This window comes from Ammospiza nelsoni, chromosome 15 (genome assembly GCF_027579445.1).
Source record: "Ammospiza nelsoni isolate bAmmNel1 chromosome 15, bAmmNel1.pri, whole genome shotgun sequence".
NCBI lineage: Eukaryota > Metazoa > Chordata > Aves > Passeriformes > Passerellidae > Ammospiza > Ammospiza nelsoni.
This window is the reverse complement of record NC_080647.1, coordinates 19,680,382-19,693,196: the sequence shown is the minus strand read 5'-3', so window position 1 is coordinate 19,693,196 and position 12,815 is coordinate 19,680,382. Positions and strand designations below refer to the sequence as shown.

The following is a 12,815-nucleotide window of genomic DNA, read 5'->3' as shown; positions in this document are numbered from 1 at the left end:
TATTAAAGGCTTCCCCTTGTTTTATTCCTAACTTAGGGATCTGTATTTGAAAATAATACGGAAGTACTTTGACATTTAAAATGCAGTTCCATAGGGTTCACTACATTTATAATAATGGCCGAACTACAGATTTGAGATAGTAACATTCATACCAAAATCAATTCACATGCACACAGGTAAAATTATGTGCAGGCCTATGTGTGTAAATTTAGCTATCAAAAGTTCTTCTTGGGTACAGTGTGTGTTTTGGGGTTTTTTGACTGAGTCTTGTAGAACTTGTAGAAAAATATTAAATATAAATGAAACTGGAAATCAAACAGGCTGTATATATGTTGATAGGTACAAATCATTATAATAGTTATGTTTTCACAAATGCAGTTAGATAAATGTCCTTCTGCTGTATATTAATTATATGTTACAGCAGTTGACGCCTTCTCATTGTTTCCTGCACTGCGTAAGCAATACAGTTGCTAAAAGGCTCTGGATAATGAATGTGGGCTGTAACTCTTCAAGTTTTGAACTTCAGTAACTTCTGCTTTTCAAGGAGTTTTTTAAAGACTATAAGTTTATCTTTTTCTGTAGCATGTGGTACAGGATGCTAAACAGCTGTTGGGTGACAAAGTGAAGGACATGGCTGAAGAAATTCAGCAGGAAAAAGAAGAGCTTTCTCATCTGTCAGAGGAGCAATTGGCTGACCTAACATTGATTACTTCTAGAGATGAGACAGAAATAATTGAAGAATTGGAACCAGAAGGTAGAATTCATGGTTATTAATAAGTAGCTTTATTTTCTGAAAAAATCTTTCTCTTTCCATTTTCATAAGCATTTCTTACTAGTAGTGGAAGCTGCCTCATTATGAGAAACTTCATGACATAAATTATATTCTGGCCTAAGCTACAGGTGAAGCTGGGTGGGGGTGGTAGATAAGATGTGTTTTCTCCCCAAATGGAAACCATATTGTAATTGATTGCAAAATCTGATATATGACTTAGATTCGTAAAATTATTAAAGGAAACCTGGCTTCTATTTTAAATGTCTTCATATTGTCCCTTGGATCTATGCTGTTCCAAAGACTCTTTTAATGAATATGCTTTTTTTGTCTACATATAACAGCCAATGCTGATACTGGAATCCTTTCAGAGAGTGAGAGGGCTAGGATGCTATATCACATGTGTGACACAAAGTTATTAGATTTATTTAAAGATTATAAAAGCCAGGTCAACCTGTTCCAGCTCCAAGTTTAAACTGTTTATTATAGCAATAACCAAGTCCATGATACCAAGTTTAAAATAAAAGCAGAAGCAGAATGCTAACATTTTATGTTTAGTTGTTGGCAGCTTTTGCATAAGAAATCATTAAAAAGATTGGAAAAACTTGTTGAATGTTGATTTTGAATACCAGTTGTCCTTATAATTTGCTTCATGGGAAAAAAATGCTCTGCAATGTTCTAAAAAGTAATGCACCTGCATACAGAACTACTTTTTTACTAAAGAAAAAAGATGCATTCTTCTTTTACATATGCATGGTGGTACAGGAAGTCAGAGGAAATTCAGACCATATTCTTAAATAAAGCTAAAAGTTGTGCATACTTAGTTCATTTCAGGACTTACTCTATTAACCAGTTTGCATCTGGAAAACGTTATTATTTTTTTTAACAATCCAGAAAAAAATACATATTACATGACTCTAAATGTCATCAGTTCAAAGTGTTAGTCTTCTTCAAGGAAGAGAAGATTTACCTGGCACTTACTCTTTTTATATTAGAAAAGGAAATTTATTGCTATCAGATTCCTTATTAAGTCTTAGGTGGTCTAAAATATAGCGAGTGTTACCTGCATTGATTTTTTGTTTTTTAAGGTCAAGAAGATCATCAAGAGGATGATGCTGTTGAATCAATAAAAACTGATAGTGATGACTGTATTATTTCAAGTCCAGTATCCACAAATATTAAACAGCTGAGTCACAGTATACATGGCAATTATTTGGTAAGACTAAGAAAAATATTTTAATGCTAATATCCTCTAAGAGTAGCTTTGCTGTATCTAACATGAGTTTTCAATGAAGCTGTACATGTACAGTATCAAATCTCTTGACTTACTCTTAAAACCAGCAATTCAGGACTAGAAGTTGTATATGCAAAATAGCACAGCATGATATAAATTTGGAAAACTTATTTTGAACAGTATTTCAATAGGATAGTTCTCAAAAAAAATTTTTCACAGTTTTAGATCTAACATTGACTGAACCATCTTAGCCATAAAACTAGTACTTAAAATTAACAGGTTTAAATGTTCTGCAATGTGATATCCTAGAGGTAGGGGTTTGTTTTTAAGTGCTCTTTTTAAGGCTCTGTAACTAGTAACAAGAAACATGTATAAGAAATACTGCTCCTTTTTTAAGGTGTAGAAAGTACATCTTTCAGAAGTACATGTCTTCAACTACAGTAGATTTGTAGAAATGCTGTCACTTATATGTTCTTCAGAAAAATACAGAAGGTACCTTTGAAGATTGCATTATTTATAAGTAAAATGTAAAAAAAATTCAGGTGTAATTTTGAGAACTAAAATGAATACTAGTCATCACTATTAAGTCAAACTATAATACAGTTGCTCTATACCTTTCTAGTCATCCTGTATTTTATTTTATCAAAATTATTTTAAAGCAATTCTGAGAGGATTTTGTATGTAGATATATTTCAGGTTGATAAATTTCTGCATTCCTCCATTGATCTGTTTCTTGGTAACAATGTGCATGTTTGTGAACAGTAGATAAAACCAGTAAAAGCTGTACACTATTAAGGCAACGTGTGATAGAAGTTGGATTTTAAAAATAAGTATTACTTTGCTTGAATTCTTGGGTTGATTATAGAATACACCATGTCAAAATGGCTGTTGAATTCTTTTTTGTTTAGTTAAGATCAGAAATCACTGCCTTTTATCTTTTGAGATAATTATCCTGCTGATACTCAAATACTGTAAATAGGTTTTGTGATTTTTGGAGATTATTGTGCTAATTATCCTATAAATATGAATTGTATGCCACACTATATAAGTAATCTAAGATTACACCAGGGTTATTTGTATGTTGCAAATTAGACAGTTCATAGTTATTTCTTAGATATATTGATCATAAGGCATATCTAACAGATTTTCCAGTATCAAACTATACCAGTTGCTTCTTTATTTTTTCTTCTTGTCTATGATGTATGATTGATTATAAAATGCTTCATTTTGTTTAATTTCATTTATAAATTGAATATGGAAAGCATATTCAAGTCAAAGATCATCACTTAAATGACATTCAGTAGCCATTTAACTTACTAGATTTTAGGGAAAAAATTTCTAAAGCCATGAAACTTTATTAGTAGAGACAGAATGGTGTGGATTTTTTTCTCTCATCCTGGTAGAATTTCCATGTACCTGCTGAATAGTGGAAGAACCTTATTGAAATATTGATCCAGTTTTGGACTTTCTGTTAAAGTGTCATAGGATACATAATGAAAAGTCTTTTGAAAGGAGGGGTAAAATTACATAATCAAATACTGAGAGGACTTGACAGCAATGGAAATTATTCTGTATGGTGGTTATTTTTACAATAAGATACATTGCTTTTCATTTTGATTAGTTTTATAATTTTCTCAGCAAAATGTAAGCTATCTCCATATTAAATAAGAACATTCATTTGGAATTCTGACTGAATATAGAAAGCTAGTACTTTGAATGTGATTTAGTACTTCAAGTGATTTTAGTTTAGAAATTAAAATTGTCAAAATTTATCCCTAGAGAATAAATATTTTAATTAAGTTATGAAAAGAAAGTAATAAATTGAAAAGAAATAAGTTTTAAAAAACATTCAACGTTTCTGTATCCAGTGTGTTCTCTTTGCTCTTTGAAGAATATCATCATTGAATGCTCACCTACATATTCCAATTTTGAAACCATTGTGGCTTTTCTTTCTTCCCGGAGTAACTTCAGGAAATCTTTGTGACTCTTTCTCTTGAGTCTGACATGCCCACCTAAATCAAACTTACTAAAATTTATCTGTACATAAATATTCCAGACTTTGCAGAACAGTGTGAAACCATTTCATATAAGGAATAGAAGAATGTAATTTCAGTTAAAGATAATAAGAAAAGGCTACAGTGAAGAACAACTGGGATATTATTTTTATTATCACATGTTAAAATTAACTTTGTAAGGTGTGTTTGATTTAACTAGGAAGGTTCACTATATGAAGTTGAATTCTTTGCAAATACATTATTACATTACATACCTAACAATTTTGTGATTTGATGGATTTTAATTGAACTGTTTGTAGTATAGTCTGCAGTAGGTACTAACAATTCTCTTTTATTTGGAAAACTTCAGTACCTTGTATTACTGACAGTATTTTAAGCAGTTACAGGATCACTTTGCTGTGTAGCTAAAAATGATGACAGCTGGAATTTGTGATTCAGATAGCATTTTTACCTAAAGATAACCAGCAGACTATGACTACTACAAAAACGTTTTAATCATTAAATGGAAATCAGTATCTCTTGCAATAACAGTCTTAGCTACAAACCCTGGAGCTTTAGATTCTCATTTTTATATGTCCATCAATCAGTATTAGTCATATAAAAAGCTGATGATTTACATACACACATATATATATGTGTGTTTGTTTTGTGTTAACACTTAAAGAAACAAAAAATCATTTGTATTATGTTTATATTTTGTTTTTAAATAGGAAGTTGAAAAAATCCAGATTAAAATTACATCACTTGGTCTTACTGAGTCACGAATAACAGAAGATGAAACAATACAGCAGCTGTTTGTAGAATGCAGATTAAACAATTTCCTTGCGGAGGAGACCCCACTGTCACTTCCAAAACCCCCTAGTGGTCAGAGGATTCACTATAACTATAGCACTGGTAAGTCTGATGTATTTCTGAGCAGGCTTGGTTCTTCTCTTAAAATCTGTATTATGAAAATACCTGCAATAAAGCCTACTTTCTATATATTATAGTTGCATTTCTTTATGTGCCAACTCTATTTGCCGATTTTCCAGATATTTTGGGAAATACTAAAAGTGATTTTTAAGAAATGAGGTAAGTATGCAATTATCTAGTATACAATGAAATGCTGAAGGAGGCTGGTATATAAAATGGTAACACCACAACATATTTAAATATGCTGGTAGTGCATAAATTTCATAATTAGACTATACATAACTAAAATCTATATATTCTTTTCAGAAGAGCATGATGATCTAATTTTTCTATCAGTACATGATGATACATCTTAGCAAAAGAAAAACATTCTAACCTGTACATCTAAAACTTAGTTGAAAAGAGAGAATATGTAATTGGACTTCATCACTGCTTGCAAATACTCAGTGTTCTTTTAATGACAACTTTTTAACAATTAATCCTTGTTTCATACTAATACATAGCCAATTAATACTTTATATTTACACTACTGGCATACATAGAACTATTGTAATAATTTAAAATTCTCTTGTTAATTATTTCCCCAGCTGTGTCATCATATTTCAATTAACTTCTTCTTTCTGGTAGAATTTTCTTTCATTTAAGATTCCAAGTGCCTGAGTGCTTCAGTCTTGGACTTTTAGCTGAGATTATTCTGTAGTGGGTGAATCAGGGTTAGGGTTAGGGTTATTGCCATTTGTGACAAACCCTTAGTACAGACATTCAAATTAAGCATTCTTTTTAAAATAATTACGTAAAAGTGGCTTTGCAGAAAGGTGCAAAGTGTGTCTTAGTGTGTGCAGGTGTCTTAGTCAGATCTTTAAAATTGCTGCCATCTACAAACCTGATTTTAGAATGCAACTTCCCAAATTCACTCATTTAGATCTTCCTCTTACTCGTAGACTATTGGATTGTTCCATGTGTAGCTGAAGACTGAAATTAATCAGAAATGTCACATCAACGACTGCTATGTTGGCATTGACCACTTGAGAGGGAATATAGATGACAGATTTTCTCCAGTCCATTGGTCTGAAGATTTCTTCTATTGAAATACTGCGGCAGGAAAGGAGGATTGAATTACTGAGGCTGTCAAAACGGACATGCACTTTGCCATACATTATCTCTAGCTTCCTTAGTGGAAGAAAATACAGTAAATCACTTCAAATACAAAGCAGTAAAGACCCTTTTAAAATCATGGCTTTTAAAATCATGGCTGCTATTGCTGTTAATAGAAAGTGGCAGCCTTGTGACATGCTTAGATGCTGCTTTTGTATCTTTTTTGACAGTGTTCATATAAACCTGCCCGTGACACACCAGTAGATCATGATTCTAACATTTGATTCTAACATTGTTTTTCCTTAGAAAAGAAAATGAAATAAACATTTATTTTATTTTGTTCTTTTCTTCTAATAGGTGAAAAAATGTTTTTTTCTTCTACTAGGTGCAAAACAATTGATAACCAGTTATATTATTTGCTTTGCAGTGATAAATGTAGATAAGGAAGATAATCATGCAGAAAGAGAGTATCTCAAGTCAATTCTTCTAAAGCCAGATCTACCTGCTGACAGGTACAGATTAATACTAAAAACATCTATTATAGGTCTTTGTAAAAAATGCTTGTGGTTTGTCTTTTTATTTGTCTTTATTGACAAGGTAACCCTAAGTAGTTAATGCATAACTAACAAGAAAAAAATAATTGTTTCAGCTAGGAATGATGCCTGCGTTGTGATCTGGCTGCTGCTGGTCTTATTTCTTCTCCGAGTAGGTGCATATGGAATGGAATATTACAAACTTATCTAATGTTTGTTTAGTGCTGTGGTTTAATTCTGGGGGGAGGTTGTTTCTTTTGTTGGTGTTTTTTTTTTTTAAACAACTTTGTTTTACAAAACAGAGTTTCTGGAGTCTATCATCGGTAGTCTATCAGTAATGAATTTGAAAAGCACATATCTGTGCCATGGTACAGTAGTACATTTGTTGCTTTTTGAATTCAGAATACTAAAAGAAGTCTTAAGAACTGCAGGAAGTGTTCCTTGGCCCCAGAATTTAAAGTAAAAAAATTATATGTGTGTATATATGGATGTAGCAGACATCTATTATATGAATACATATGAGAAAGACTAGAAATTAGAATTGTTCCATTTTATAGTAATAAATTTATTCTTATTCATTTTTTTTTCATTGAGATAGCCATGTGTATTACTTGGAGAGAAGGAATGACATACTTTGATTCTGTCTCTTCTTGAATATCAATATTCATTAAAATGGAACCACTATTAATTTAAAGATCCATTCCATTTACAGAAGACTAGGATACCTGCTGATTGCATTTGAAGCATCAGAGTAATTTGTAAATCTTACTCACTGATTCACTCTAAGAAAGAGAGAGTGATCTTTCTTCATTCTATATTTCTTATTTGGCATCTCTCTCAGGAACATTGCTAAACATATTCTACTAAAGCATGTTTTACTAAGATTTAATAATAATGAGGATAAAATACTCCTTTTTATTTCCCTGATAGATAATTTAGTTGCTAAATAAATTTCCCTGTCCAACCATCCAGGACCACTGTGGCAGTTTCACTTCACCACCTGATCTGGGACTGAGGTCCCTTGGCAGCTACACCCCCCACAACTGTCCCAGTCAGACCAGTTGCCTTCACCAACTCCAGCACAGATGTCCAGTCACTTAGAGGTCCCAATCCTTAAAATAAGGTTTTGGTGCAGTAATTAAATAAGACAATAACAGTTCAAGTTGGAGCCTCAGAGTAAGGACCCTGAACAAAGGAACCTCTCGGCTTTCACACCCTCACAGGACAGTCTGTGGCTCCTGCTACATTGTGAAGTGTCCCTCACCTGGCTGTACCCAAAGTCTGGGAGTTACTGGCTCCAGCCTGTATCTCTGAGTGTCCTTCCCCTGGCTGGGCCATGGGTCCCTGGGCCTTTGTTGTGCTAAGGGATAGTAGCTTCATAGCCTCTTACCTTGGGCTGGGCTCCTCCAGCGCTCAACCTGCAGCTTCTTCTGAGCCACCTGCACTGGATTGATTCCTCAACACAGTGAAACAATAGCTGGTCTGTGTGCTGCAATTTCCCCTATAAATACTTAGATAACTATACTAAATATTTTACAAACCTGAGGTACAAATAAGGTAAAATAACAGCAGTGAGCTTTTTCTCAGAACAGAAGCATTCATCTCTTACATGTGCCATCATGTCACTACTGTCCCCTGTGTTACAAGTAGGTTGTTTCCTGCAGTTATCAGAATGTCTGGTTTGGCTTGTGCTGAAATTTCAATTCTGTATTGAATAAATAGGAAGGCAGAAGTTCACCAGTAGTCCAGTTTCCCATTTTTTTGTATCAAGAGGACCACCAAGAAACAAAATTTATGGAAATATTCTGCCCTTAACACCAAGGACGTTTCTCTATTTTAAACTTGTAAAATTGTGGTTTTTCTCTTTTCATTTTTTGTAATTTGATTTTTGACCCTTTATGAAAGCAAAATACCTTTTTGTGTGTGTGTGTGTGTTTAGCCTAAAATTTACAGTGGTCAGTGATCCTCCAGAAGATGAGCAGGATCTTGAATGTGAGGACATTGGATTTGCTTATGTCAGTTTAAAAGAGATATTCCAGAAGCAAAGAGATATCATTGAGCAAGATATTGATGGTAAGTTTTAAAGATCACTTTCTTGTAAACTTCTGTAGCCTAAAATTAATTGAATTTCTACTTTGCTTTGCAGGCATTACTGTGCAAATAATTGTTTCAATAAGAAATTATTTAATACTAACTAATAACTTCTACATTTGTTTGCAGAAGTCTGCAAAAACTATCTATTAGTATTATTCCCTTAAGTTTTTTTTAAAAAAAACCCAAACCAAATAGCATTCTCACCTCATAGAAATTAGTTTATGAAACCCAAGAACTTTCAAGCTATGTCCACTGCTATAATTCTGCCTTTTCTACAACATACTTCATTGTGGTATGACAATAAATATGTATTTTGTATAAAAATTTGTTTTGTATTAAAATTTTCATCAGCAATTTGGTATTACTAATGTCTGTATTTTATTTGAAATTACGTTATGGCCCCAAGTACCTCAAGTTTGTTTCCTCCACATGAAATATGTATGATACAATGTGAAATACTGTTGGTTTTAATTAGGAATCAGTTTTAGTGAGCACCCTTCTGTAACAGACTGACCAAAGTCATTGTGACTCCATTAGAGCAAGGTGATGTGATTAAGAAGTGTGGAATCTTCCTTTTCCTAAGGTCATAGGATGTGTTTTTATAACATTGATAAGAAGACTCAAGAAAGCCTTTTGGTCCTTTTGTCAACTGTGAGGATAATGTTCTCCTTGCTCATTTCCTGTTCCCCATGGCAGCAGAGACATGATTACCAATGGTGCACTTTTCTCTTTACTTTTTCCTCTCAATCCTCTTTCCCCCTTGGGGTGAAGCTCAGTGAAGAAGCTGAAAGCACCTCTCTTATAAAAGAGTAACTCTCCCAGTAAGTGAACTAGTTCAATGATTGGATGCAGAGCACGCATGTTCACAAAGTTCCTTTTGCAATAGCAAGAGTTCGAGTGAGCCCCAGCAGAATGCCAGGGAAATGTAACTTTACTACTTCTACTGTTGTGTCTAATTCCTGTACTTGAGCAATAGGAAGCTGAGTAATGAGGGAAAAAAATACGCTTTCTTATCCATTTCCATTATCATGCATGATTTGCATCCACGCTGTTGCTAAAATACTTAAATTTACAGGAACGCGATAAGGAAAATTCCAAGAATCATCAGATTTCCATACTCAGGAAGAATAATATACAGATATGATGCATTTCCTGCTCTGGCTGAGGAACTTAAGCTTTTCTCCACCAATCATTTTTTTCCAAGTACAAAAGCTCCTCCAAAAATCTATTTTGCACTCTCTCACTGGAAGACTGATTTTTTTTCTGGAATTTATGACCATACCTCCCGCTGTCATGATTCCCATTTGATAAGATTGATTAGTTAGGTAAACATAATTCTTAAAAGTCACTTTTCACAAAACTCATCTGAGAGAGTTATTAGGACCAGAAGGACTGAGTTTTATTACTAGTTACTGTAAGCTAATCACTACCATGTAATGACAACTACTAAAATATTGTGAGGAGCATTTCTTCCTCTAACTGTCAGACTAATTTAAACCAATTTTTACTTTATGTTAATTATATATATGAAAATGATAATAATAGCTAGAAATACTTTTATTCTTTTTCCCTTCTGCATTTCTCCCCTTTCCTGCATATGCTGTACAGTTTTTTTGGGATTTTCATTGCATCCATAACATATAAACTTCTATATTTTCTGAAAATTAATATGTTTCAGAGGATTTAAATTAATTTTATGTTAAAATATGTCAGATCGTGGCAAAATAATGTATCTGCATATTTTCTTAGATAAAGTAATTGTAAAAGGATTAATTCTTCAGATCTGAACAAAGATGTCAATTAAATGTAAGGGCACAATAAACAGAATTGCTAAGTAGTGTTGTACATGTTCTCTGAGTTGGATATTGGTTTAAGGAAAAATAGTAAACCTAGACACAGGGAAATTCATAGGACACTACTGCATAAATATAAAGTCATTCTTAAGTTAGATACCAAACTTCCTTTATTCTTTTTGAGGATTGCAACAATATATCTTTCTCATATTTTGTTCTTTTCATTGCTGATTGTGTCAAAGCGGTTTATGTGAAATTTGAAGCAAGTAAATGAATGGCTAAGCAAGAAGATGGATGAAAAATATTGTAGTAAAAACATCTAACAGTATGTCTCAGAGATAATAGGACAATATAAAAAGGGAGAAAATAGAATTAGTGTTATCTTCTGATATAATTAACTATAATTATCCTGCTCTTCTTTTAAGTAAAAAAGATACTGTCCCCTGAAGTCTGCTCTTGAAGTTGTCAGTTCACTGAGTGATTTGTCGAGGCTGATTTGGACCCGTCCATCATACACAGTGTAGAAAAAGCATTAATTGCTGTATTTTTACTTAAAACTATTCCTTTGTATGTAGATATAAGTTTAATAGAATTTGGAAAATCTTTATTTACATATTGTGAAAAATAATTATTTTATATAAACAATTATTATATTGATATTTCCTTTCTAAATTAATTTTAACATGAATGCATTTACTGATGTATATTCTACTTCTAGGAGTGGTTAATTTCCAGTAGTCTGAGGGTGTGAACTGCAAGATTATTTATTTATCTCTCCCTTATTTTTTTTTAGCATATGCTAGTTGCTCTTTAATCTGTCCAAACACTAAAGAAAACTACCAAAACAAAAGTGAAATCTTAAGTTGAATAGCTAATGCTGTTTTCTGATGTTTCCTTTCTAGTTTTTGATTCACAAGATGCCAGTGCAGTAATTGGAAAGCTCACAGTGACAGTGGAAGCCCTCAATGCACTGCGTTCAGTCCATGAGGAATGCAAAAATGATTAGGAGGCAGGAAAGGGACATTTGCCTATGGATGTTCTTGCTCCCAGTGTAAAGATACACTTGATGGTTCATCAAAAATTAGATCTTTATCATTCTCACAGTATACTTAATGTAAAATGTATATTAAAAAGATGCTTGATGTCCAGAAATAAGGTTTTGTACACTTTTTATTCTGTTTTCTTTTTTTTAAGGTCCTTGCTGAATTATACTTCAGGCTCTCGACACTTGATAGTGTAAGAATCTAACTTAGTTCCAACGAAGTTTGGTTTCTAATGCAAGCTTGCTTGTAAATTATCAGATACCATTTGGGGGTATTTTGTCTAAGGAAATAAGTGATGGTGAACCTTCAAACAGAAATGCTTGTAGATTGTTACTAGGATTAGTTCTGTCACAATACTATGTCAGAATACAATAATTCCTGTTAGAAGTGACCTCAGGTAGTTTTTAGTCCAGTCACTGCAGGATTAGGTATTATGTTAGGCCATGTTGCTCAGGGCTGTATCCAGCCTGGTCTGAAAACTTCCAAGGACAGGCAATGCTTTACTGCTCTCTGCACAACCTGTTCCAATGCCTGACTGTTCTCACAGGGAAAAAAGGAGACACATTTCTACAATCCAAATTGAAGCCAAAGCTAGATCTAAGCACATGGAGCAGCTTTTGCACTTAATGCACTGTCTAATAATTTAATTTGTTGTTTTTTTTTTTTTTTCATTCTAGGGTTGGCATGTTTATAATTTGTTTCAGCCATTTACATTTTGCACAGAAATAAAAATAACAAAGCATTTTAGCGTTGATTTTCATGCTTTGCAATATACCATCACATTTTTATCTAATTCTGTAAAGCAATTGACAAAAAATACCTGTTATTGTTATCAAAGTGGTTTGCTCAGGTAATGTTTTTGTAGATTTCAGTGGTTAACAATTTGTTATGGTTTATTCCTGGGTTCAGAGTTTTTTATATTAGGCTTAGATTATTTTAAGAGTAAGGACAGGTGCAACAGTGCAAGACAGGTCTTCCACACAATTAGCAATTATTTGTATAACAGTTTTATGGAACTGTCATTCTTGTTAAATGCAGAATTATTTCCGTATGTATTAAAGTCACAAGAGCTGAACCATTCTTGAAAAAATGTTGCAAAAATGTGGTCCTTCTACTGCTACAAAAAAATCAATAAAGTAAACTCTGTTTTGCTTGTTATAGACCAGTGGTTATTCTGATTACCTACTTATAAGTATAAATAGCTACACAAGCTGACAGCCTTTGACTTCAGTGGTAATGAACAACCAAACTTCACCATAACATGAGGAAGAACTTCTTTACATTGAGGGTGGCAGAGCACTGGGACATCTTCCCAGAGAGGATGTGG

The 12,815-nt window shown here is 33.1% G+C and overlaps 1 protein-coding gene across 6 annotated transcripts in view; it reads left to right on the top strand.

Moving 5' to 3' along the window:
• RPGRIP1L (RPGRIP1 like) overlaps positions 1 to 12,648 on the top strand; it is a 42,944-nt gene extending 30,296 nt beyond the window's left edge. For 5 of the 6 annotated variants that reach the window (XM_059482888.1, XM_059482884.1, XM_059482885.1 and 2 more), the window contains 6 exons: positions 583 to 754; positions 1,858 to 1,985; positions 4,729 to 4,912; positions 6,453 to 6,537; positions 8,498 to 8,631; positions 11,348 to 12,648. In XM_059482888.1, the coding sequence (XP_059338871.1) occupies positions 583 to 754; positions 1,858 to 1,985; positions 4,729 to 4,912; positions 6,453 to 6,537; positions 8,498 to 8,631; positions 11,348 to 11,451 (807 nt within the window). In that variant the 3' untranslated portion in view covers positions 11,452 to 12,648. Of the gene's footprint in view, positions 1 to 582; positions 755 to 1,857; positions 1,986 to 4,728; positions 4,913 to 6,452; positions 6,538 to 6,674; positions 6,731 to 8,497; positions 8,632 to 11,347 lie in introns of all 6 variants that reach the window. The other variant, XR_009419484.1, reaches the window with a different exon arrangement.
• The last annotated feature ends 167 nt before the right edge of the window (positions 12,649 to 12,815 follow it).